This window comes from Pseudorca crassidens, chromosome 14 (assembly GCF_039906515.1).
Source record: "Pseudorca crassidens isolate mPseCra1 chromosome 14, mPseCra1.hap1, whole genome shotgun sequence".
NCBI lineage: Eukaryota > Metazoa > Chordata > Mammalia > Artiodactyla > Delphinidae > Pseudorca > Pseudorca crassidens.
This window is the reverse complement of record NC_090309.1, coordinates 31,621,691-31,649,353: the sequence shown is the minus strand read 5'-3', so window position 1 is coordinate 31,649,353 and position 27,663 is coordinate 31,621,691. Positions and strand designations below refer to the sequence as shown.

At 49.0% G+C, this 27,663-nt stretch overlaps 1 protein-coding gene across 2 annotated transcripts in view; it reads right to left on the bottom strand.

Moving 5' to 3' along the window:
* The window catches only part of TGFA (transforming growth factor alpha), a 104,059-nt gene that overhangs the window by 54,648 nt on the left and 21,748 nt on the right, over positions 1-27,663 (bottom strand). For both annotated transcript variants that reach the window (XM_067704783.1, XM_067704782.1), the window contains exon 2: positions 13,137-13,190. In XM_067704783.1, coding sequence (XP_067560884.1) covers positions 13,137-13,190 — 54 coding nt within the window. The remainder of the gene's footprint in view (positions 1-13,136; positions 13,191-27,663) is intronic.

Genomic DNA, 27,663 nt, shown 5'->3' with positions numbered 1-27,663 from the left:
AAGTTTTACTCCTCACTTTTCCCAGTTAAAGGGCCCTGAGCGTGGGGACTGTCCCTTGCCCATCTCTGATGCCCAGCACAGCTGTCTGTAGTAAGCCCTCACAGTCATATGAATATTTTTTTTAAATGTTTAAAAAAGAAAGAAAGTCAAGTCAAATTCGGCCAAAGATCCCTTCAGTATAATATCCTCTTTCTCAAGCTAAAAGCCATTTAATCCCAATAGCTCACAATCCTCAATTAGGTATGTTCTCAGTTTCACTAGCTAATTATTTCTCCATCTTTATACATTTCTAACCTGTGCTTCCACTTAAGATTCTGAAATCATTAGGATCAAAAGGGGAATTAGAACTGAACTCTTCTCTTCTAATAGCTATAAATAGTCCTCACACAGGATCACCAGCCTCTCCCTGAAGCCTTCACAGGAGGGAGAGCAACCCATTTGCACTTTATTTTAAACAACGGTGTCAAAGGCCTTTCATGTAGCGGGAATGTGAATCCCTCAAGCATGTGACTGTGCGGCCTGTGCCAGGTACCCCGTACAGGGAGCTGAGACCTTCGCCTTGCTCGTCTGCCCTCCGGTGCCTTGGCTTCTCATGGTGGTTCAGTTTCTCCAGCTTCTCTACGTCCCTCCTCAATCTCACTACTCAGAATAGAGCACAACATCCCACGTCTCCCATCACTGTCACCGAAGGGCCAGGCTGTGTTTCCTCTACGTTGGGTACCACAGTTCTAAAAGGAGAGCTTAATTTTGGGATCTTCTAAGTGGCAGGTTCTATAACACCACTTCCCAACAGGCTGAGTGGGGCTTCCTCTGACCTTTCCTTTAAGTTTCAAGGGCAAGCCCCTGAGCGTGGAGTTATATGGCTTACCCCGGCTCAGTCCTTTACAACTTTAAACTCAACTCGTGTCCTGGCTACCAACTGCTTCAGGCCATCTCCGCATTTCGAATACCATTTCTCACATGTATATCCCTGCTTTCACTATCTTTGAAAAGATTTATGTGACCAATACACAGACCTTACTCTGCACCTTGCCCTGTTTGAGCACTTTACAAGGTCATCTCTTTAAACCTCACAATGACCCTATGAAGGACGCTCTGTTGTTACCTCTACTTTACAGATGGGGAAACTGAGGCACAGAAAAGTTAACTTGTCCGGGATCACAGTCCCCAAAGGGCACAGTTAAGACCTGAATCCAGGCTGACTCTAGATTCTACTGTAACTACTGTGCTATCAGCCTTATGATTTTTATTTTTAGGCACCTTTTCATCAAGCCACACTTAAGTAGGTGAAAAGGCATAATTCCCTCACCTGCTAATGAGAAGCTGAAATCAAGTGAAACTGAAGCTCTAAGAATAACTGAGAATTTCTAACTACTTCCACTGGATATACACCCAAGGCAGCTAGCAAATGGGGCCATCACACATGACAAAGCTAAAGAGTGGGAGGGCTGTGTTATCACCCACATGGACTTTGTGACCTTGGAGTTCTCTAGATTTAACCCCTTGTGTTTCAAAAGCCGAGTTACAACCACCTTAGGTAAATCTAGGAAAAGGTTCCCTCAGGAAGCACCTTTCTGTGACTAGATCTATGCAAACATTTACAATGATAATAATCTATACACCTCAGAACAAAGTCCACGCACGGTCTTCCTCAGCTGGCTACCGCTTTCTTCCAGCCTCACCTCCACACACCTGCAAGCACGTCCTCTCCCCAAAAGTCTGCCTGCCTAACTCCATCTCAGCCTCCAAAACTCAGTTCAAAAGTCACTTTCTGTGAGAAAAGTATATAGAAAAGTATCCAGCATACAGTGAGAGTTCTATAAGTGTTAGGTCACATTACTACGTGAACTCTGTTGTGACCGATAAAATACAAATTTACTTCGAAGTGTTCCTGAGTTCTCACTGCAACTTTCATATATTAATTAATTTAGTATTAAAGGCACAACTGGGCTTCCCTGGTGGCGCAGCGGTTGAGAGTCCGCCAGCCGATGCAGGGGGCACGGGTTTGTGCCCCGGTCCGGGAAGATCCCACATGCCGCGGAGTGGCTGGGCCCGTGAGCCATGGCCGCTGAGCCTGCGCGTCTGGAGCCTATGCTCCACAACGGGAGAGGCCACAACAGTGAGAGGCCCGCGTACCGCAAAAAAAAAAAAAAAAGGGCACAACTACTATCTATGAAGTGTCACATACTTTTGACGTTCAAATTAGGTTTTTATTCTGAAAAAGGTTGGGAAGCACCGACCTAGGGTTAAATCCTTAGGAAATTGCCTATAACAACTATGATGTGGTTATCATCTGGTTAGATGTGCATCTAGGTTTCTAGAACCTTTCGCTGTGCTGGGCTGTGGTTATTTAACAGGATATCAGGTGGAAAGCCTGCTAGACCCAGACTTTTTTTTTTTTTTAACATCTTTATTGGGGTATAATTGCTTTACAATGGTGTGTTAGTTTCTGCTTTATAACAAAGTGAATCAGTCATACATAAACACATGTTCCCATATGTCTTCCCTCTTGCGTCTCCCTCCCTCCCACCCTCCCTATAGACCCAGACTTTTATAGAGGCTCCTGTGGGTGGTTACATGATTCATGATTGTATTTCCATTTGTCACGCCCCAGAGCACCAGGAAGATTCATTAGTGCCAGATTTCCTAGTAAGAGCTAACATTTTTCACTTTCAAGATTCAAAAAATGCCTTCCTAGACCTACTGTGTAAGGCAGGGAGAGATGTTTATTATATCCCAAGCCCCCAATAGTCAGGACAAAAAGGGCCAGAAAGAGAGCTTCCTAGGCGGGCTGCTAAACGACAACTGAGAAGAAAAGCAGCCTTCTTCTGAACCTAGCTCCATGGCACGAGTCAAACTGAGCCCTCCCTTCTATTTCATCTTACCCATTTTCCCCCTTGTTTAGTGCTAGCATGTTTTGGTATTTCAGAAACATTTTAGCCAGTGCAGCCTAGTGATTAAATGGTCAAACATATGAAATCACCTTCTGTTACACATTCTGATAAGAAAGTTGCACAATAACTTTCTAGACAGGAAACGAAGAAGAGAGATTCAGTATGAAACTGTAAGTCAAAGTTACTGAGGCTGCTAGGAGGACATCTGAACCCGGCTCCGTCAAAACAGCTAAAGGTCCCTTCATTAGTGAATAACCAGACACCCAGGCTGTTCCCCAAACTCAGAGGCAGGAGGTTTGGGTCAGGCTCTCAGAAAACAAAGCTGATGCCTTACCCAAAAGCTTCCGTGTTCATCATTTCGTCATAGCAAGGCTAACAAGAAAGAGGAGGTTTTGAGGTGATGGCCCAAGTTCTGAGGTTTTGGGTTGTCTTTACCAAGCTTCCAGGTGAATGCTAGAAAGTCAGTCCTGGAACACAAACAATTTCACAGACTCCCAGAAACCGGCTCTGTCCAGCGAAGAAGCAAGAACTCCAGGGACGGGGAGGGGCTGTTGTCTTACGGAGAAAACCCCTCAGCCTACAAGGGTGTGTACCACTCAACTTCTTCCCATCGGGCCTTAGCAAAATGTGGTTGAGGACCAGAAGTGCTGATCTGGGCCACATGATGACGGGGGCCCAGAAATCTGCATTTTAACACAGTCAGCGGGATGACTATTCTGCACATTGAAACACGAGAACCACTGCCTTAGAACTGAACTGCAGGGGATAAAAGCACCCATAAAGATACAGGTCTGGCATCATGACATGTGCATCACCAATAATACAGTAAGAGGCGTAGCAGCAGAGTACCTACGTGTGTGTGCACACAGCTCCAAGTGTTTCACGTGTAATCTTTGAACCCTCACAACAACCCGAAGAGCAGGTCCTATTACTCCTATTTCGTAGATAAGGAAGCTGAGGTACAGAGAGGTTAGGTGATTTGCTTAAGGTCCCACAGCTAGTAAGTGGCAGAGGGAGAATCTGAACTCTGTCCAGTTCCAGAGTTTTCACATTCTAGAGACTGACTCTAGGGCTGGGGGCCTGGAAAAGCCCAGCCTCTCTGTTGAAAACCAGAGATAAAACTGGATCAGGGGCTTCCCTGGTGGCGCAGTGCTTAAGAATCTGCCTGCCAATGCAGGAGATCGGCAGCCCTGGTCCGGGAAGAACCCACATGCCACAGAGCAGCTAAGCCCATGTGCCACAGCTACTGAGCCTGCGCTCTAGAGCCCGTGAGCCACAACTACTGAGCCTGCGTGCTCTAGGGCTCGTGCGCCTAGAGCCCATGCTCCGCAACAAGAGAAGCCACTGCGATGAGAAGCCCGTGCGCAGCTGCAAAGACCCAATGAAGCCAAAAATTAAAATAAATAAATAAATAAATAAAAGTGGATCAGGATTTAGGAGCCAAAGGGTCACCCAAGAAGAGTTTGGATGAGCATCCCCAGAACTTGGAGGTGAACTGGCAATTACCCTGTTGGGGTCAACATCTCCAGACGGCGAGGTCCCTGGGGGTGGGTGCCAAGCTGCAGGGACTGGGGCAGCCCTCATGCAGGCCAGTATGGCAGGTCCCTGTGCTCCAGAAACAGCGGCACTGCCCGAGCCTCAGTGACAGCTGCAGCCCTGGCAGCAAGACCGAGGCAGCCTGCATTCAACCTGTGCTGGCCAACAGACCTGCAGGGCAGGATGTCAGCCACAGCCTTTTCTTTCTTTTTAAAAATGTAGCTCCTTTCGGGACTTCCCTGGTGGCGCAATGGTTAAGAATCCGCCTGCCAATACAGGGGACACAGGTTCGATCCCTGGTCCAGGAAGATCCCACATGCCGTGGGGCAACTAAGCCAGTGAGCCACAACTACTGAGCCTGCACTCTAGAGGCCACGAGCCACAACTACTGAAGCCCGCGCACCTAGAGCCCTCGCTCCGCAACAAGAGAAGCCACCGCAATGAGAAGCCCGCGCACCACAACGAAGAGTAGCCCCCGCTGCCACAACTAGAGAAAGCCCGCGTGCAGCAACGAAGACCCAACGCAGCCAAATAAATAAGTAAATTTATTTTAAACAATGTAGCTCCTTTTATTTCTGACTATAGTATTAAAACACGCTTGCTGTAGACAGGGTGGAAAAACAGGAAAGTACAAAGGAAATTAAAATCACCTACATTCCCATTAGCCAAAGATAATTAATGTTAATACCATATGATGTTTGCCCTTTATTTTTGCATCTCTCTGTACAATTTTGATATATTCAATTTTATATACTACTTTTTCTGTTTATTTACACGTGCATTCTCCCATATTGTTAAATATTCTTCAGCATGATTTTAAAGGGCTTTCATTTAAAATCTATCCACCTGTCCCATCACTATTTCCCTCTTGCTGACATTTAACTTGGCTATATTTTACTATAATGGAGAATAACCTAACATCGCTGGTTATTTTTGTAACATAGATGGCTAAAAGTGTAACAGTTGAGTCACAGGCCATGGACCATTTTAAGGTTCTTACTAATACTAAGGAAGCAAGTTCCCCATTAATACTAAGCTCTTTCCTAGAAAGTCAATATGCACATCCATAAGCAATATATGTAGCTGTCTCACCTCACACACACCAGCACTCAGTGTTGCCATTCTCAAAAATGCGCCGATTTGATAGATAAAAATTTAATAGTATGTCTATCTTTCCCAACAGAGTACAAGGTTCTTAAAAACACAGACTTTATTTTGATCAGGGCCTGGCACATAATAAGTGCTCAATAAATCTTTGTTGATCTTTGGCACCTTGTTACCTGCAGCTTCCCCTTGCCAGTCCTGCCACAGCTGTTGGGTTACCACTTGACCAAAGGGGGCAAACCGATCCAATTCTCTCTCTTGAGACTCTGAGCTAAGTGGCGCGGAGATGGAATGAACTGGTAGTAGAATGATCTTCACGGTAGGTACAGAGTAAATGGCCGCAGTCTGTGGGGCCTCACTGCTCAGCAATTCTGGGATTTTGCCGGCTCCACAGATGCCAACCACAGCCCAGACGGGTGATCAGTCAGATGGAAAACCAGCTCGGCACCACGGGCCAAACTGAGCACGAAGCAATTTATCAAAGAAAATAAAAAGTATACAGTTTGGCGCTTGGATTAAAAATGGGGGGCTTCTCTGGTGGCGCAGTGGTTGAGAGTCTGCCTGCCGATGCAGAGGGCACGGGTTTGTGCCCCGGTCCGGGAGGATCCCACGTGCCGCGGAGCGGCTGGGCCCGTGAGCCATGGCCGCTGGGCCTGCGCGTCCGGAGGCTGTGCTCCGCAACGGGAGAGGCCACAGCAGTGAGAGGCCTGCGTACTGCATTAAAAAAAAAAAAAAGGGAAGTCTGCATATAGTGGAAGCAGGTGTTTTCTTCAAAGAAATCCATATGGTAGATCACATGGTCTATGTTTATGATTTACTTTGAGATGTAAAAATCATCATCATCATCTGCCTGCCCCTATGCTCTCTGATGCCAGGGCTCATAGTGACTTCTCATGTGTATCTCCAGGGCCTAGCACGACGCCTGGCATAAGGTAGTACCTAATAAGTGTGTGCTAAATAAAAGTTGAAAACTAAAAAGTGGGAGAACAGTAGGCTTCTATAGGCCTTGATTTTTAGAAATCCAGGAGTTGTGTCACTTGCTTTGCTTTTTTCAAAGCTGGTAGATGCTCTCTTATCTGAGCTCAACTTAAACCAGGGCCTTGATTTCCCAATCCATCCTCTCCACTCCTTTGTTAAAACAACTAGACCAATGTCCTCAGAGTGCAAAAGCTCAATTAGTTGGCTACTCTAGCTTACCAGCCCGTTTCTGTTTTCACCAGTGAAGCTATATATTTACCAAGAGGACACGTGTGTTTGTTCCCAAACCTATTTATGTCAGTTGCACTCTTTATTGTATTTACATAATTTAATTACATATTACATAAACTAATGACATATCTATGCATAAGGAAAGAGCTGTTGTTTCTATCGTAAGTGGAGTGTTCTGGAAAGACTTGATAAAGGTGGGTAGATAAAAAGAACTGCTGTCATATACACACTACCAAATGTAAAATAGCTAGCTAGTGGGAAGCAGCCGCATAGCACAGGGAGATCAGCTCGGTGCTTTGTGACCACCTAGAGGGGTGGGTAGGGAGGGTGGGAGGGAGATGCAAGAGGGAGGAGATATGGGGATATACGTGTATGTATAGCTGATTCACTTTGTTATAAAGCAGAAACTCACACACAATTGTAAAGCAATTTTACTCCAATAAAGATGTTAAGAAAAAAAAGAACTGCTGTCAAATTAGGGGTGAACAAGACAACTAAAAAAGACTAGGTGTATGGGGGGAAAAGTATACGTAAATCTACAAAGATTTACAGCCCTTACTTTGCAAGCGTCTAAGTTCTTACGCTGAAGAAATCAAATATGGAAATTACAGAGGATGCAGTAAGGGTGCAGCTTACACAAGTAAACGAATGCAGAATGCCAATATATAAATCCATGGATAACCCCAACAACAGTATCATGAAACATTACCTGACTTTCCTTCATGTAATGCCCTCTGAAATTCTCTAGTCTAAACTATTCGATCTCCTTTTAAAAAAGGTTGGTTGTGACCCACTAAAGTGATTTTGTGACTCACAGTTTGAAAAGACTGCCTTAATCCAACTCCTTAATTTTATGAGGGGCAGCTGGGGTTCAGGGAGATTTAAGAGCACTACAGATGTCACACAGCTAGTGAGTCAGAATTACAATCCTGGATTCCACATCCTGTGGCCTGTCTACTACCCCAAGCAAACATCCCTCTGATCCAGCACAGTTTCCTCTGCAGAAAGTCAAAGGTAAAATGAGGAAAGGAGAAAGAGTCCCTCTCTCTCTCCTGAGGCTCCACGGTCCACTAAGTGTCCTCTGAAGTGAGCTAGTCCCAGCACCTATGGCTGTCTGTGCCTTTAGCCCCTAACAAAGTCATACCAAGTCTCTTGTGCTCCAGACACATATTTGGAACAGTGAACCACGTACCTGGGTAGAACACGTGAGCTTTCTAATTTTAGAATGACTTCAGCTCCACGTGGGAAAACTCCAGACAATGGAACGGGGAAGTGGTTTGCAGTTCTGAAAAGCTTTTGTTAGGTGAGATGAGCAATAAACAGATCCCTTGCTTGCTGGCTGACCCATGTTCTACCTGTTTTCCAAACAAGTAACGCCTTCAAAGACTGCTCCCTATAATCAGATTTGCCCTCCCTCTGCACTCCCAGCCCAAACTTGCCCTTCTCTACAGAGTTAAGCCCAAAGTCCCCACCAAAATCTGACCACCATCTCCCCGAGCTAGTCGATAAGAGTGACCTTCCCCATGAATAACAGCACTGTGGATTTTCCATGGTCTTTTATCATCGCCCCTGAAGTCTCCCAGATGCTGAATTAGGTAAGGCTTCCAACACTGCCTGGTTCCCGGTGGGGGTCACTAGACACAGGCTAGAGGAAGGAGCCGAATTCAGAGGTTTAAAGAGCCACCCGAGGACCCAGATCGTGCAAGGAAGACAGCCAGGTGCCCGAGCAAGGCCCTCACCACACCCCTCGGTCACTACAGCAAGTCTCACGAAAACACGAGAACCTCATGGGCAGCCTGGGAACTACGCAACATTTCCGAGGGTTAAGCAAGCAGCCACCCAACAACTTACCCAGGATGCATTCTGTCCCTTGTCAGGGGCATGAAAAGGTGCCGTTGAAGATAGGCTGTAACTCTTTGTGGAGGATGCGAAGCTCTAAGCTGCAGGTGCTGCCTGCCACCCTCACCTTGCCTCCAGCTAATGTTTCTCTGCACGCTTTACACATTGACAACCAACCGGAGACAGATTTTCTGTCCTGACTCCCAGACGACTGACTTCACTTTTGTAGCAATTATTTTCTAAATCATACACTAAGCAGTCAGCTGTGGTTGCCTTCTGTCACTATGAGGCTCTCATTACGGGTTCACCTGTGTAGTGCGGACGAGGACACAGAAGTTGTCCAGTAACTATAATGTTAGAACCTGAATGTACAATAGCACCTAGCTCCAAGAGAATGAGATACGTGGCGGTCACACTACCACCAGCCTATCTGAGGCCTGTGGCAGGCACCGCCAGTTGACCACTGCCATATTTCCCGACAGTCTGAAGGCAGCCATATAATCCTCAGCAAAGCTTTCCAGGTAGTCTCTATCTATCCATCAGAGTGATCACGTGAAAAACGTCACAGGTGATTTCTGATTCAAGGCCAACAGAGGAGGAAACTACGATCCAAACAGGAACCAGATGCATAACTTGCCCAGGAACTCGGCAAAACTCAGACCAGATGGGCCCAATGCCCAGGATGCCTAAACTTCAGCCTAAGGCATGTATCCCTCCAATGGCCCACCCAAAGCAGATGTCTGAGAAGCATCTACTGATGACAATAATGCCAGTTTCCCATGCCTCTGGCATCATCTACCCTCCACGTATGGGGCTTTATAAAAAGGAAGATCGGAAGAAACCAATGAAACCTCAACAAGAAAGTCAGGAGCAACCATGAAGTCATGAGAACATGGAACTTTTCTGGGGGAAAAGCACAAGAAAGCCACGTGGGATCAGCCCCTGTTCCTTCAAGCTCATATTCTACTCCTGATTGGCACATGGAGTTTGCAATTTTCTCTCTGTGCTTCTCCATCAAAACGTTAGAGCTGAATTCTGAGTGTGCCTGCACTCCTTTGCTCCAGCGCCATCAATCAGGGATGTACCAAAACCTTCTTATGTCCATTACTGCTTCTCATTCCAATCAACTCTGAGAGTGGAGAGACCTGCATATTTATGCCATGGGTGAAGCTCTCATAGCTTCTGTCCTAAAACAACCCATCTTCACACCTAAATGGACAGTTTGACGATTTAGTAAATGAGCCCACCAACAACCAGAGCATGAGGGTTGTAGGAGGGACTCAGATGTGGAAGTCAGTCACCCAGTATATACATGAGCACATTTTCCAAAAGCACTGTTGACCTGAAAGGAAATATAAGTAGAAAGAAAACTATGAAAACATCAAAGGGAATGAAAATTGGGGACCTCCCTGGCGTTCCAGTGGTTAAGATTCCTCGGTTCCACTGCGGGGGGGGCACGGGTTCGATCCCTGATTGCGGAACTAAGATCCTGCATAACACGTGAGGAAAAAAAAAAAATCTAGAACGACAACAACAACAAATCTAAAACGTCTCATCGTGTGACAAAGGGAATGCAAATTAAAGGAAGCCCACGGATTTGAAGTCGGCATCATCCACCCTCCATATTTAAGGATCTAACAAAAAAGGAATTCTCGTTGCTTTTGTGGGTGTAACTGAACTAGGGTTTTGTTTTTAAAGTTCCTACCTGTTAGATATAAGCAGTGTTCACAAGTGAAATGGACTTTGTTTTAAACTATCCCAACAAAGATAAAACTCAAAAAGGTGAGAGAACATATGAAAGAAAAAATTGCAGAGTGTCCTAATTGCTGAAGCTGGGTATATGGGGATTGATTTCACTATTATTTCTTCTTTTCTATGTATGAAGATTTCTATTATAAACAGTAACAAATAGTTTTACTTCCTGAATTAGTCAAGAATTAAATACACACATACCCCAGTGCTGGGGTAGTGAGTATGGCTGGCAGGGGTTGTCCCCAGTTTGAGCTGCACCCACAGCAGGATTTTAGCCATGTCTGGAGAGGACAGCGTCGGGGTGGCATGGGATGGTCAAGGCCTACCAGGGCCTGGGGAGTCTTCTAGGAGATAGGAAGGTCACCCTAAAGGAAGAGGAAGTTGAGCAGACAAGGCTGATTTAGTCACAAAGTCCTAGCCCTTGGAGGGGTGGCTATGACACGGCCATCACCATTTGGACTTGTCTACTAACTAGCCCAGCCCTCTCTGGACTCATGGCTCGGTCCAATGGAGTAGGGTAGAGAGTAAGCAAACATGGAAAGAACTAGTCCATTAACCTCTCCGGGGCACAAGTCCCATAGCTAAGTAACCCATCAAACAGAGAGCAATGCAGAGGCCAGATGGGCAGCCCACCTCCCTTCTCCACATATCGCCAACCAACTCCAAGATCTCAAGGCCCCCTGGACACTAGAAGGCGTGGCACCGCCTCTGCTCTCACCCACCACACTGGGCTACAGAGGGGCACTCAGCCAGTTACAGGGTCATGTGCAAAAGGGCAGGACACAACTACTGTTTTCTGAACATACATCATCATGAGGGAGAGTATGTCTCTGATATCAACAAGGACCTGAGACTATCTCACAGAAGCAAGTCCAGAAAGGAAAGATGGAAGAGAGGTTGGTCACTACTGCAGCAAGGACAGTCATTCTCTGGATAAATGTCCCAGGTTTTCCCATTTCTACCCGGAAGAGCCTGTGAAACCACAAAGGGCCTCAGCAGGAGCCACGCCAGGCCCCTGAGGGGATTGGCTGAGGTACGACATCCCCTAGGTCTCTCTTGTACAAATGGATGCAATGGGAGGAGGGGATAAAATAACCAGGAGTACCCGTCCCCATGGAGGTAGCATCAACATTTGCCATCACCACAAACTGTCACCTGCAAGTGACTTAGAGGAGACCCCGGCTCTTGGCCCGCCAGGTCCTACAGTGAGCACCAGGAGAGGCTGGAGATGCACTTGGGGGGTACATGCATCCCAGAAGGGGGGGTGGGGCAGTTCTGAAAACAGCATGGGGGAGTCACAAAGCTATCTCCCCCTCCCTATATACCATATCTGAGCCCTTTGTGACGGGGGAAGTAATTAAAAAGTGAAAGAACTACTTCATGGAAACTCTGGCAGACCCTGGACTCTAAAAGCACCGCTTTGGGAGGGACAGATCCTTCTACCCCGAGTCCCAGAAAAGAATACCACAGAGGAAGAAAGGCATCTGTGGCAACATGGGCCACCAAGTGGCTTGGACACCTTAATGGTTCAAGTGCATCAAGAATAACAGCTCCAAGAGGAGACTGGTACTCAGTGGGAGTGGCAGCATCACCTCCACTGTGTTTGGATGGAAAGGTCTGGAAGAAGAGAACAGCCAAGTACCAGGGACACTGTGTGGTTGGTTAGAGAATTTATGAATGCATAGGACCACCTCCTGCCCAGGCACCTCCCTGAGATAACTAGGGAAACACAGCAGGGGCCACTGCAACAACAGATGGGAGCATACTCCATGTCAACGAGGGAACAGTGAAACTGGCAGAATCATGCATTGCTGGCATAGAGATCAGCTCAATTCACTTGGAAAGCTATCTGGCAATTTGTTAAAAGGTTCATAAATATATTTATCCTTGCTCCTGGAGATACGTCCTCAGGAAAGAATCCAAAAGAAGGAAACACCTTCTAGGCATCAAGATGTAGCATTATAATTTAAACTGGAGGCAACAAAAATATCCCATGGGACATGCCTAATTAAACCACATAGGTCCGTTTTCATGGAACATCATGACATTTTAAAAGGATAAATTTCAAGACTTTCTAGCAACATGGAAAAACGCACAACGCCAAATCTTGAATTTAAAAAGCAGGAATCCAAATAGTTTCCTCATCATGACTAACTGTATAAAAATATTAGCGCACATGGACAAATGCTAAAGGCCGATGCTTTCTGTGATCCTCTGCCCGTGGAGGGTTTGCCTCCCACGTTTCCCAACTAACTGGATAAAAATATTAGCGCACATGGACAAATGCTAGAAGCCGATGCTTTCTGTGATCCTCTGCCCGCGAATGGTTTTCCTCCCACGTTTCCCAACTTTCCAATCTGTTGATCGAGGATCTTGCAAACGAAACCAGGGAAATATGACTACAAATGTCAAAAGATAAACTGGAAAAAAAACTGAACAAAATCACCAGGCAGAAGGAGACAAAAGGGTTTAGGAATCTGGGTTCTTCTTTAGATGGTTTATAACGTGACGGTTCCCAGCTTATGGGTCGTGCGGGCTCTGCTTTCCGGCATCCCTGCCCACAGTGATTGTCTGATCAGAGAAGGGAGAGGGCAAGCCCTGAGGCCAGCAGTTAAGACCTCCCAGGGGCACTCCCTGGGCCCCTGGCACAGAGGACAGAGAGGGTGCAAGGGACAGCTGTGCAGGAGCTCAGCGGCCAGGAGCCCCGGGAGGAAGCTTAGAGCTCAGGCTCCACAAGGCAGCCAGGGTCTGCCGCCATGCAATGCTCTGCACACCACCCCACACCAAGGGGATGGGACTCACCACTCAGAGCGGACGTACTGTTCGCCAGGGCCTGGCACACAGCCAACAGAAGACCTGTGAGGGGAAGAAGAGAGGACAGGTGAGAGTCTGGCCAGCAGCCCATGAACTCAGGCTTCGAGAGTGGGCCCTCACAAGGGAGAGTTGGTAGTTTCACAAGGTGGCCAACGGCAGGCTTGGTGACATACTTCGGGGAGCTCAGTGCAAAGTGAAGACGTGGGACCCTCTGTCCAAAATGCAGGGAAAAAAGTGCCTATCGAATGGGCACTCTAAGTTACTAAAATATCAAGCTTTTCCCTTCCTTTCCTGGTCTCTCTGTCAACACTTGTCATGATGTTTCTTGTTTCTGTCTTTTTAAAAACACCTTATAAATATTTTTCTTGTGGTCAAACATACACAGAAGTTACTATCTTAACCGTCTTTAAGTGTACAGTTCGGTGGCTTTAAGTACTGACACACTGTTGAGCATGTCGTGATGTTTTTTATTTGCTCTTTCTGGTCTTGGAGACTTGCAGGGTGAGCACAGCTCCTCAGAGGCACCCTGGGCCCCTGCGACAGTGCACAGGTGCGCACGTGACCCCGGTCTGCCGCGTTTCCCCTCCCCCAGCGGCGGGATGGATGTGTGCAACCCAGCTGGGGGCAGGGGAGCCTAGTCAGGGGTTTCTTCTTCCCAGAAACCAGTCGCCCCAACCCAAGGTGGGCAGGTGACCCGCGAAGGTGTTGCAATATCCACCCTGGCAACCTGGATGGGGGGAGGGGAGTCAGTCATCCACAGAAACGCAGTGGGGCTGCCAGCCCAGGATGGGGCAGCTACCAGCATGCCCTGCTCAGGATGCCGTGGGGTGTGCACACCTCACCCCAGCCTTTCTTGTGTCCAGGCCCCAGGTGGCAGGGGTGAGAACCCACCCAGGGGAGGCAGGGAGGTGACGGTAGGTGGGACCACAGGAGGCAAAAGGCCCAAGTCCTCCCCGGTGCACACCCCAAGGCCCCATTGAACTTCATTTACAAGATACAAATGCAAAGAGAAAACTGTTAAGAATTTCAAGACTGCAGCTGCACAGCGGCAGCGGCGTTAGCCCCCCAAGCCCAGGGCCCACCTGAGCAGGAGATCCTGTGACCACCTGTGAAACTGCCCCTGCCAGCAGATGACCTTATATGCCAGCATGTTACAGTACCAGAGGTTTCAGGAAACAGAGCAGCAAAATTCTGATGAAAAAGGAACCTCTCTGAGTTGTGCAATCAGCATGAATTAAGTTAGAATGACTTCCTAAAACCAAACTGCAAAAAGACGCCGTGGTGGCCATGCTAACAGGCTGGGCCGCCTGCAGGTTAGCCCAGAGGCGGCAGAGAAAACAGGCAAACACTTCTGCGCTGTGACCCCTACCCCAATGCTCAGGACCAGCTCGCCCCCCGCCGTGCAGGCTGTGAGGGCTCCTTTCTCCTATCCCTCAGAGTGTCGACGCACCAGCCCTTGACTCTCAAGGGAGAAACACGCTTGGAACAGATATGGCAATCTGCTCACGACTTTCCTTGAGGCCTTTGACATGAGAAACATCTCAAAAACTTCAGACCGCTTTTACTGCAGGCTTGGCATGGATTTCCCAAATACTCCTACAGAGTGTTGAACCAGACGTTTGTGCTGGAGTTGGGTTGGGGGAGACCAGTTGACAGTGGGCGACAAGGAGAGAAAGTTAGTAAAATCACACATCTGCCCCGTGCAATTCTTTCTTGCTGCTCAACAGACACTAACTTTGGAAGCATGGTCTTAGGGTTCCCCTGGACACATCTAAAAAGCCCAGTTTGTAATCCGCACACCAAGCGTCAAAACGAGGCTTTCCTACCAAAGCCAGAAAAAGTCTTAGAGGTTTCTCACTGTCAGCTGCGGACCTGTCACAATCTGATTTTGCTGACCACCGCAAACCACTCTGGGCCAAAGGTGGCCTGTGACCTGTGGTACCAAAAGGAACGACTCGGGGATGCTTTGCAGACCTCTCGACAGAAAGTGCCCATGGCCTGTCACAAACGGTCCCTGAACGAGTGAATGACCTTCCCATCTCCGTCCCCGGCCCTATATCCTGTCAGTCAGTATAGTTCCTGGGCTCCACGGTGACCTCTGCTTCAGCAAAACCAGAACAAGAAAGCGAATACTGTCCAACTCCAGCCGGGACAGAGATGCTTACCAGTCGGCAGGGTGTGTGGAGGGGGGCTCCCGCAGACTCGGGGTGAGTCCCCTTGCCCCCTCTGCTCCTCACTGGGAGTCCGCAGCTGCCAACTTGCAAAGATGTCTTGGGAACTAATTAGAGTTTACAAAACCACCATGTCCCACAGATGAAAGACACTGGGTTTTTATTCATAATTTGAGCAATAGGAGAAGAATCGTTCCTTTCTATACCCTCACGTTCCCATGCAAAAACGTTTTAGCGCCCTGGGCTCTCTCTGCAGTCTCCATTCGGGCACAACTGCAGTTGAGGCCCTGGGATGGGAGGCGAGCCCTCTGCTTTCCCTTCACTAGAGGGTCCCAGACCAAAACGACAGGCTCAGGCCTCTTTCAGTTCTCACGTGGGCGGATACCCCTTATTGGACAGGTGCCACTCTCAGGCCCACCACTCGGCTTTTACATGCATTATCTTACTTAGTCCTCACGATAACCCATGATACAGGGCACCTCCTGGCCTCCCTGCCGTCTGGTCCAGCCCATGGAAACATCCGGTTTTACAGATGAGGAAACTGAAGCTTGGAGAGGTCGAGAAGTTTGCCCAAGCTCCTGCAGCCAAATTCAAATTCAAGTCTGTTCAACTCCTGTGCCCAAGACAGTGTTTAATTACCACCCCAAACACCAGTCCTTCTGACCACAGCCTGTCATGACACACTGGAAGGTGTGTGTTTACCAGTGACAACCCCCAAATGAGTCCAGACAACAGATTCAGCAGGCTTAGCCTCCAGGTTGATCCGTCTTTTCCAGAAGCTACATCAGTTACCTCTTGGGATACTCCCACTGCCTCCAATTCCCCCACTACGAGTGAGGTCTGCCGAGAAGGGTCAAGGGTGTGACTGTCCAGACTCCCTGTAGCCTAGTATTCGTAAGCCCAGCTGCCCAGACTGCCAGCCCCCACCCCCGGGCTGTGCACAGGCCTTCCAGAAACATGTGGACTTGGCAGGCTCCGAGGCTCATCAGAAGGACAGGAAATCCTTCCCTGGAGCACCTGGATGGGGACAGTACAGGCCCGGGGACAGCGTCACAGTCAGCAGCTCCGGGGAGACGACACACACTCCAGACGGAGGCTTGGCAGCCACAGGTGTCTCTCGCCTGAGGTTCAAAGCCGGACCTCGCCTGCCGCAGGGCCACCCAGCCAGCCTCCCTCTGGGCCAGGAATCCCTTCTGGGCTGCTCCTGCCAGCACCCTGTTTCTGTTTAAATAGCTCCAAAGAGGGGAATCCCTGCATCGTGAACTTTAAAAAGGAAAGGGGGTGGTGGTGAGGGGAAAACCACGTGCAACGGAATAAAGACCTTATGAAAGGCGGACCCCGCTCCTTGAGGTAGAGTGGGAACCCAGGCTGCCCTCCAGGAAGGACAAGGGCTGCAGTGCTTATAATTCAGCTGTTTGGAATGCAGGCAGACGTTTCCAACAGGAAGAATGTCAAGATAAAGGCTAGCCTACTTATCTGGTAAGCTCACAGGACCGGGCCATTGTGAAGCCCACCCACCTCTGGGCCAATGGGAACAGCTGCTGATGGACGCTGGGCACTCCTCACCCCCAGGCCACAGAGCAGGGTGCCCCCTCCATGCACGCCTTCACTCAGGCACGGGACTGGGACCCGGCTGCACCTTCAGCACTGGACACCCTCCACCCATCACCTGTTGGCCTACTGACTGCCTCGCCTCCTCTGTGGACATTCAGCTCTAGGGCCCCAGCCTGGAAGAAGCATCCTCAGGGCCCCAGTCACCCCAGCAGAGCTGACCATGCCCTCCCTGCTCTGGCCTCTGCTACAGCCAGCATTTGCTCCTACCTACTCCACTGTATAAATCAGCTGTTCTGGTGATAGCCATTCTGACTGGTGTGAGGTGATACCTCATTGTAGTTTTGATTTGCATTTCTCTAATGATTAATGATGCTGAGGATTCTTTCATGTGTTTGTTGGCAATCTGTATGTCTTCTTTGGAGAAATGTCTATTTAGGTCTTCTGCCCATTTTTGGATTGGGTTGTTTGTTTTTTTGATATTGAGCTGCATGAGCTGCTTGTAAATTTTGGAGATTAATCCTTTGTCAGTTGCTTCATTTGCAAATATTTCCTCCCATTCTGAGGGTTGTCTTTTCATCTTGTTTATGGTTTCCTTTGCTGTGTAAAAGCTTTTAAGTTTCATTAGGTCCCATTTGTTTATTTTTGTTTTTATTTTCATTTCTCTAGGAGGTGGGTCAAAAAGGATCTTGCTGTGATTTATGTCATAAAGTATTCTGCCTATGTTTTCCTCTAAGAGTTTTATAGTGTCTGGCCTTACATTTACGTCTTTAATCCTAATCATTAGAGAAATGCAAATCAAAATCACAATGAGGTATCACCTCATACCAGTCAGAATGGCCATCATGAAAATGCCTACAAACAATAAATGCTGGAGAGGGTGTGGAGAAGAGGGAACGCTCTTGCACTGTTGGTGGGAATGTAAACTGATACAGCCACTATGGAGAACAGTATGGAAGTTCCTTAAAAAACTAAAAATAGAACTACCATACGACCCAGTGCCCTGGGCTCTCTCTGCAATCTCCATTCGGGCACACCCTGAGAAAACCATAATTCAAAAATTCATAATTCAAAACCATAATTCAAAAATTCATAATTCAAAAAGAGACATGTACCCCAATGTTCATTGCAGCTCTATTTACAATAGCCAAGACATGGAAGCAACTTAAGTGTCCATCGACAGATGAATGGATAAAGAAGATGTGGCACATATATACAATGGAATATTACTCAGCCATAAAAAGAAACGAAATTGAGTTATTTGTAGTGAGGTGGATGGACCTAGAGTCTGTCTTACGGAGTGAAGTAAGTCAGAAAGTGAAAAACAAATACTGTATGCTAACACATATATATGGAATCTAAAAAAAAAAATGGTCATGAAGAACCTAGGGGCAGAATGGGAATAAAGACGCAGACCTACTAGAGAATGGACTTGAGGACACGGGGAGGGGGAAGGGTAAGCTGGGATGAAGTGAGAGAGCGGCATGGACATATATACACTACCAAATGTAAAACAGATAGCTAGGGAAGCAGCCGCAGAGCACAGGGAGATCAGCTCAGTGCTTTGTGACCACCTAGAGGGGTGGGATAGGGAGAGTGGGAGGGAGGGAGACGCAAGAGGGAAGAGATATGAGGATATATGTGCATGCATACCTGATTCACTTTGTTATAAAGCAGAAACTAACACACCATTGTAAAGCAATTATACTCCAATAAAGATGTAAAAAAAAAAAAGGATGCCTTGGATTTAGAGATGGTGAGCAAAGGCCTATGGAGAAAGCGCTAATGCAGACGAGAGGGGCAGGAATCAGGTGAGAGAGGCAGAAGGGAGTGTGGGTGTTTGGAGGGTAGCCAGGATCCCCCCTTCCTCTCCTGCCATGCTTGGGGCCGCAGGGTCATAAGGGACAGAACAGGAGCTCAGGAAGTGAGGGTGGTGCCTAGAAGGTGAGAATCCTGCATCTCAGCATGAGGTCTTCAGGTGACACTCATGGACAGCCATATAGGGCACAAAAGTATATGGAAATGGGTCACGGGGAACCCAGGGCCTGCTGGTATCTTCTGGTACCAGGTTCTAAGGTATCTTTTCTTATGAATTATACTCCAACATCTGAATTTCATCTGCAAACATGGCAGAATTTTTAACTGCATAGCAAAAACTGCAATATTTGTGACTTTATCAGTATTTTTAAATGCAAGAGGTTTAGGGCTTCCCTGGTGGCGCAGTGGTTGAGAGTCCGCCTGCCGATGCAGGGGACACGGGTTCGTGCCCCGGTCCGGGAAGATCCCACATGCGGCGGAGCGGCTGGGCCCGTGAGCCATGGCCGCTGAGCCTGCGCCTCTGGAGCCTGTGCTCCGCAACGGGAGAGGCCACAACAGTGAAAGGCCCACATACTGCAAATAAATAAATAAATAAATAAAAGTAAATGCAAGAGGTTTGATAGCCAAGTGAAGATGCTGGCTTCAGGGTCAGAACTGATTTGGAAGAAAGAAAAAGGGAACACACTGCAGGCAGGGACAAGGAGGGAAGCTGGTAGGACCAGGACACCCGGGCCTGCCCTGCCTTCGAGAATATCCATAAATGCCATGGTCGAAAGCAGCCACGAGGCATCCCCATCGCCCCAGTGCAGCATTTCTCTCCAAGGAAGAGCTGGCAGTTCACAAGTGCTCCTACTTACAGAGACACCAGTTACACTGGCTTCAGAGGATGGCAGGCAAAGCAGCAGAGGAATTTGTGGAGGAACTGGCCAGACGGGATTAGGACAGCTCAGGGGAAGGCAAGGAGGCTTTAGAAATATGTGACACGGGAATGAATCACCTTAGGCCAATGGGCTCATGGGACAGAGGGCTCTTTCTTTCACCATCCCAGCATCTGGAACTCTGCTTTCAAAACACAGATTGGATTCTGCTACCCAAGGAGAATCTTATCGAGAAATTATTTGAAATGGTTAGTGCTGTGTTTCAGGTGGCGAGTCCAGACACACAGAGCAAAGAAACCAACTCTGCAGGGAGAGGGCAGCTCTCAGTTACAAACCCACCCAAGTGAGGTTCTGACCCTGTGCCCAAACAGCCCCACATTGGATACATGAACTGAGAAGACACTTGTATGTCAGTGGCGGGTGGTAGAGGGAAGACCACCAGCGCCTGATTGGTCTTCTGAGCTCCCTCCTCACACCGTCCAGCCATAATTATTATTGTGGCTGACAGCGTTATTAACAATAATAGCAGCAACATTTGAGCACTTATGACATGCCCTGCATCATCTCATTCAATACTCAAAGCCAGTCCTAGGAAGTAGGTACTATTTGTGCTCCCATTTCAGAGGTGAGAAAGTGGAGGTACACGAGATGAAGTCACCTGCCCAAGGTCATCCAGCTTGTAAGTGACAGACACTGCAGGCTCATGTTACAGGGCCCAGCTGGCCCCCCTTTGCTTCCCCTTACCCTATGAAGTACAGCCAAAGAACACAGACATGCTAGAAAAGTCCACCTCCTCCTCTTCTGGATCTAAGCCAGATGTACTGGGATATGCAGGCTACCAAGGGGTCCAGGGACTAGGGTCATTCGTGAATGGTGTCACCTTTAGCAAGTCCCTTCACCTCTCAATCTTGGGCTCCTTACGTTTAAATGACAGAGCTGGGCCAGAAGATCAGCCCAGTCCTTAACTTCTGGGACAATATGGGGCTGTGCATCTTCTTCAACCAGCTATCTGGGGAAGGGGGGTGGGGACATACTTGGCCTCATTCCAATGCTTTGTAGGTGGATCCCTCGCCTTGAAGAAGGATCAGGCAAGATGCAGGCTGCGTGTGCTTATCTCAGTGATGTGCTCGGTTTACAGTAATTTTGTCTTTCCATTTAGCTTGGCACTTCCATCAAATATCAGAAGATGGGAGAGATCCGAAAACCGCAACCTAAAAGGGCACTTTTCATTTCTACATTTTCAATGCAGTCTTTTCTCTCTTTTTTTTTTTTAATTTATTTTTGGCTGCGTTGGGTCTTTGTTGTTGTGCACGGGCTTCCTCTAGTTGCAGAGAGCGGGGGCTACTCCTCGATGCGGTGTGCAGGCTTCTCATTGTGGTGGCTTCTCTTGTTGCGGAACACGGGCTCCAGGTATGCGGGCTTCAGTAGTTGTGGCTCACGGGCTCTAGAGCGCAGGCTCAGTAGTTGTGGTGCATGGGCTTAGTTGCTCCGTGGCATGTGGGATCCTCCCGGACCAGGGCTCGAACCCGTGTCTCCAGCATTCAGGTGGATTCTTAACCACTGCGCCACCAGGGAAGCCCTTCAGTGCAGTCTTGACACTGGCTTGATAATATATTCCGAGTTTATAGTCCATGAGGAATGTTCTTGGGTCAGTGAGCTTGGGACCCTTCCTAATGACCCCTGGGTGGCCACAAGCAGCAAAGCCCAACTTGATGCGTCTAAGGCAATACCTCATAACTATGACATTGTGGAAAATAAGCCAGTGTTACCTGAATGCTCATGGGTATTGTGGATGGGAAAACCTCAAGTATTCAGAATGAACCTGCAGGATGGGGAGGTGAAAGAGTCAGGCGGATGGGTGCCTGCATTGCAAGCCTGTACCACTTTCTATTCCTGACTCAGGGTCTATTATGGCAGAGCAGAAAGGAGCCTTGCCGTCAGGCCTTTGTTCAAATCCCGGCTCTGCCACTCAGCTGTGGGACCTTGGCTAAGTTATCTAACCTCGCTGAGCCTCTGTGTCCTCATCCATAAATAAGGATAACACTTCCTCACGTGACTACTGCAAGGACTAAATAAAATAAAATGGTGTACGCAGAGTCGGAGGAAAATGGACTCTTCCATACTACATCGAAGGCAGATGAGTATGGGCTGCGGAAGCCAACACAGAAACCCCATGTTCCCATAGACACCCGCCCACTTCCTGGTCCCACGCACCACCTCCGATCCGGACCCCTCTCCAGAGGCGTGCGCCTCAAATGTCGTGTTCCAAAGTAAGCTCACCTGTCTCCTGACCGTTCCACTCCTCCTCCTTCGTTCTAGGTGGGGCTGAAGACCCGACAGCTGTCATCGAGCCCTGCCTCTCCTTTACCCGGTATCCAAGCCAAGGTCTCCTACACGTCCTGCCTCCACCTCATCCATCCCCCTGCATCCCCACTGCCCCAGTTCAGCCTCGTCATCTCTCCTGGGCTATCTATCACAAGAGTCGCCTGACTGGTTTTCCTGACAACAGCTTTTTCACCTTTGCTCCTGCTGCCAGAAGTGAGCTTCCAGAGCACTTCTGGGCCATCAGACTCCTTCCCTCTAAACCCCGCTCACAGAGCCCCCTCCCCCAGTCACGAAGTCCCAAGCAGAGATTTCAGGGGCATAACCCGGTCCCCAACCCCATTTCCATCTGGCTCCTCCCACCCGCTCCTGTTAGGCACCAGCCTCCTGGCACTGTTCCCCTTCCCTGCACACGACCTGTCTTCACTCAGCTTGGTGCCTTGGGGCTCACGCCACTAGGGTCCTGACTCGAGTCCTTGCAGCTGTGTGACCTTTGCTTAGTTGCCTGAGTCTCGGATTCCTCCGCTATGAAAAAGAGATAACGATAGTGGTCTCCCACTTTACAGGGTTACCGTAAAGACTGAGTGAGGGGACTCCGGAGAAACGTGTAATACATGGAGTGGCCCGTCACAACCATGCAACATGTGGTCGCTGCTATGACCGAGAGTGTCCATTTCGATGCTGCTCTCTGAGTCAGCCAGCCCCTTCCTCTACCTGTAAACAAATTTGCCTCTGAAAGCCTCGCTCCAGTGTCAGAACCAATCATTTCTTCCTCAGTGCCGTCCTTATGACATCCCACCTTGTAGTTAAGAAGTTCTCACGTCTCACCCCTCCCCGCCAGCGAGGTGGGCAGCCGTGTCCTGCTCATCTCTACCCTCACACCTGGTGCAATGCCAGGCACCTGCTTAGGGTTTAGATACACGTATGTTGAACTGAATTTCTCTAAGAGGTCACCAGCTTGAAAACAGAGTTGGAGGGGGGTGAGTACTGACAGTGTACAGGTGGGGAGTGGGAAAACCCACCGACCCCCTGGAATTCCCCCCTCACTTCTCCCCCAGCTACACCTCTCTCAGTGTCGGTTCTTTTTCTGATTTCAGTGGAGTTGGAGAACACGGAAACCTGGCATTCACTCATTCAACAGTGTTTACTGAGCACCCACTACGTGGCAGAGACTGCTCTAGAGGTTGCAGAGATAGGGGAGGGACTCAAAGGCCCCTCTCTCACAACCTCTGCAATGTACTCGTCTTGGGAGGAATAATTCTTCCAACCCTTAGAAACCATCACACCGAACTCCATTATAGAAGTCAGGCTGCACCATCATTCAGTCGGGTGCTGAGTTAAGGTGCCTCTTCTCTTTCAATCCTAGTTAACGAGTCTCACTAGAATATAGAGAAGACCACGCAGGATGGGGAAGCATCGCCCTTCTCCTGAGCCTGGAGTAAGTCTGCCGAACCAAGATCATGCCAAGATGATCCTGAGTCGTTTGGTCACCTGATGAGATGACCCCCGAAATGTTTTACACCCTTAACTTATTTTGTCAGTTTTTCCTGAAATCTTTATGAGAAAGCAAGAAGATACGGTTGAAGCAAACACACTCACCTGTGTCCTGGGAGCCTCTCCCACGCTCGCTATTCAAGTCCTTTGCTCCACCCAAATGTGTCCACCTGGCCCAGGCCTCTTAAATATTCTCACTCGCTCTCTCCTGCCTGGAAAACCCTCAGGCTGCCCTGACCTCACTTCTTTGCAGCCCCCAGGCCCAGACCTCTTTTCCCACCATCTCTGACTTAGGAGAACAGATGACTATCTTGCTTTCCACACTTCAAAGGCCAAATGAGAAGATTTGCAAACTGCTTTGGGCTCTTGAGAGTCCAGGTCCTAATAAATGCCCAAGACTTAAACTACATGCACAGGCATCAGAGAAGCAATGCAGCTATAAAAGGAGGTGGCACGCTCATCCTGACTTCTGGAAAACACGCAAAAAAGAAATGACTAAATAAAAAATCCACAGAGACCCTTGCAGGAGGGGGGTGGGTGCTGCCCTGTTGAGAAACCTTTGTTTCTGAGGCCTGGCAGGTGTGATGCAACCCCTCACACTGCTACGTACATATCTTCCTCTCTGCTCTCCCCAGCACCCACCCACGTCCAAGCCTTACAGAACAGTGCTGCCTACTGATCCGGTGGTCTGAGCGGACCCCCTCCTACAAAGCAAACAGCACACAGGAGCAAAATATCTTTGCCAAACAGTAAGTTAACCAGGATGCACAAAGCATCTCCTCTGGGCGAGGCGGGCCCTGTGCTCGCTCCCATCTGTGCCCCGCCCTTTCTCGGTAGGAGGAAGCAGAGCTGAGGGTTTATCAGAGATCTGGACCAGGGCTGGCGACTGAGTCAAACTTCCTCTTCTACAGGCCCCGCTCCCATGCTGGCTGGCCGAGGGCCCCCGCCAGGCACTGCAGGGCAGCAGGGCGAGTATCGCCGAGCCCTCCTGGAGTTTCCCGGCTGCTGAATCACCAACAGGCTCTACCAGGGCTGAGCTCCGAGGCCACAGGAAGCTGTGCGGAGGTGCTCGCGACCCCGTTGCAGCCGACTGACACTGACTTGAGGAGTAAAGGTGTCAGCGCCGAGGGCCACGCTCGACTTTCCCAGAGTCCCAGAGGAAAGGAGGGGCGGGAGAGTGGACCTGAGACGGGCCGGGATCAAGTGGTAGATGCAAGGACACCACCTGCAGGGCCCGGGCTCCTCGGCTGCCGGGAATTGCAGAAATCAAACACCAAGCCCCCTCCCGCTTCGTGGAGGCCCACTGGCCCCATGCCAGCTCCCCCTGGCCTTGTGGTGTCCCCATAATTACCACCCTCCGGGCCCAGGGTCAGCAGTGGCTCTGCCTGTGTGGACCTCAGCCCAGCAGAGTTAGCCTCTTGGCAGCCCCAACAAAGCCAGGCCCATCCCTCAGCTCTGTCAAGGCCCTATGTACACATCACTCACCGCTAGTGGCTTGGAAGTAGGCTACGAGCGGGGAGGTAAAAAAAAATAAGCAATCCTTGAACTCTGCCCCATTTCCTCCATGTGAATAGCTGGGTGATGACAAACTCATCCCTTCCCTGGGACCCCTCTGTAGAAGGCATGACGAGGCGTGGGGTTTGAGCCAAGATAAATACCAGTATGACTTGGCCGAATTTCAGATCAATGCAGCGTCAGCCTTGGGGGCTGGGGGAGGGTTGGACGGAGGGGACAGCGCCGCGCCAATGCTAATCGCCACCGTCAGGCTTCCATCATGTTCTGTGTTCTCGGGGCTGACCACAGAACACCCCTTGGGAGAACTCACTTGACTGCGCGAGGACCACTGAGTGAGAAGCAGGGCTCAAATGGAGAAAACAAATCCTCAGAAGCCCAGATTTTCAAGAGTTAAGGGAAAACACCCTGAAGTTCTTGAAACCCCACATCACACTGCAGGCTGGAAAAATGTCTACGTTCTTCTCCTTGGGCCCTGGAAGTGAGGGCAGGAGGAGGAAGAGGGGAGAGTAGATGAAAAAGGGTGTGGGTGAAAACAGCAGGTACCAGCTGCTGAGAAGGGCCCGGATGAGGAGTGGGCAAGAGGCACTGAGAGTGACCCCTTTTAACTAGGAGACCCTGACCAAACCACCCCTAGCCCAGGGGTTCTCATTGCTGGCAGGGCCTCCTGGGGGCATATGGTAACAGGTGGGGTAGCTTTGATTGTCACAATGACGTGAGGGGCTCTCTTGGTATTTAATGGGTGAGAGCAGGGAGGCTAAACTGCTGCGATGCACAGGGCTTTGTCCTGCCTAAGACGCTAACAGTGCACCTTGTTGAGAAATTCCAGACCCCAGCAGGGAAAGTCCCTTCAGCCACAGGTCATTCAGCCTCCAAAGGCACGCGGGCAGAAGCACCCTAAACTCAGGGGAGATGGAACAAGCCGGCAGTCACAGGAATGGACAGGGTGGCTCAGGAGAGCAGGACTGTGGGGTCAGCCTGCCCTCAGGAAACTGGGAAGCTCCCTTCCCCATTCAGCGATTCCCTCCATTCTCTGTTCATCTGTCCGCCTCTCTATAATAACCTGAAGCATCTGGGTTGCACAATAGGAAGCCTACCTATAAAGTAACAAGATCGACAAGCCATCAGCAAACCTGCTCCCGGGGATTTGTAGTCATGGGGCTCCAAGCAGACCCCTGGGAGCCCGGAGTGGGAGGGAACTGCAGGAGGGGTGAGGCAGGCAACTGTCTCTTGGTGCACTGATTTTAGGGCCCCTGACGTATTTCCCTTTGGCCAGTGTATGTTCTTCTGGCCACATATGGCAAAGCTGTTCAGCGAATGCCCCCAAAGCACTTAGTCGTATGGGAAGAGTCTCATGTACTGACTGGAGACAAACCAGTGAGGAATAAGGTACACCTGACCCCACAGTTTTGGGTGAAGAGCAACACGTACCTTTTAGTAGTATCAACTTAAATCATTTTAAAGGAAGACACAAAAACCCTGGGGAAGCACGGTAATTCTCCCCTACCAACCCTGCTTCTGCCCTTCCCCTACTCCCCTCATTGACTTTTGGCAGGGAGGGTAGAGGTGCGAAGCAAAAGAAAAGAGGGAGGGAAGAGGACGTTTTCTGCTAGGATGGTTTAGCTCGCGCAAGAGGAAGATGACGGAAAGAAGAATGTGTGCGGCATCCCTGGAACATTCGGCGTATTTCTGAAGCACTGCCCAGGAAAATCAGCCTCCTCTAAAAGAAAGTGGTGCAGGAACCAGAACAAGCCGATGAAATGGTACAGCCACTCTGGAGGACAGTTTGGCGGTTTCTTACAAAACCAGACATAGTCTTACCATAGGGTCCAGCAATCGAGCATCTTGGTATTTACCCGAATGATTGAAAACGTATGTCCACACACACGCACAGAAAGCTGCATACAAATGCTTAGAGCAGCTTTATTCACAATTACCCAAACTCGGAAGTAACCAAGACATCCTTCAGCAGGTGAACGGATAAGCTGTGGGACGTTCAGACAATGGAATATTATGCAGCAATAAAAAACGAGCTCTCAAGCCACAAAAAGACACGAAGGAAACTTAAATGCATGTTCCTAAGTGAAAGAAGCCAATTGGAAAAGGCTATGTACTGTGACTGTGTGATTCCGACTATATGACATTCTGGAAAAGGCTAAACTATGGAGACAGTGAAAAGATCACTGGTTGCCAGGGGGTTGGGACCATGGAGAAAGGGATGAACAGGGGAAGCAAAGAGCATTTTTAGGGCAGTGAAACTATTCTGTGTGATACTACAATGGTGGACACATGTCATCACACGTTTGTCAAAATTCATGGAATGCACAAGGAATAAGCCCTAATGTAAACTAGGGACTTTTGTTTACATTTAACCTTAGTTAAAAATCATTAACTTTCATTAATAATAATGTACCAATATTGGCTCATCAATTATAGTGAATGTACCACACTAAAGCAAGATGTTAATAACAGGGGAAGCATATGGGAACTCTCTGTACTTTCTGCTCAATTTTTCTATAAGCCTGAAACTGCTCTAAAAAAACTACAGTCTAGGGCTTCCCTGGTGGCGCAGTGGTTGAGAGTCCACCTGCCGATGCAGGGGACACGGGTTCATGACCCGGTCCGGGAAGATCCCACATGCCACGGAGCAGCCGGGCCCGTGAGCCATGGCCGCTGAGCCTGCGCGTCCAGAGCCTGTGCTCTGCAACGGGATAGGCCACAACAGTGAGAGGCCCGTGTACCACAAAAAAAGAAAACAAAAAAACCCTA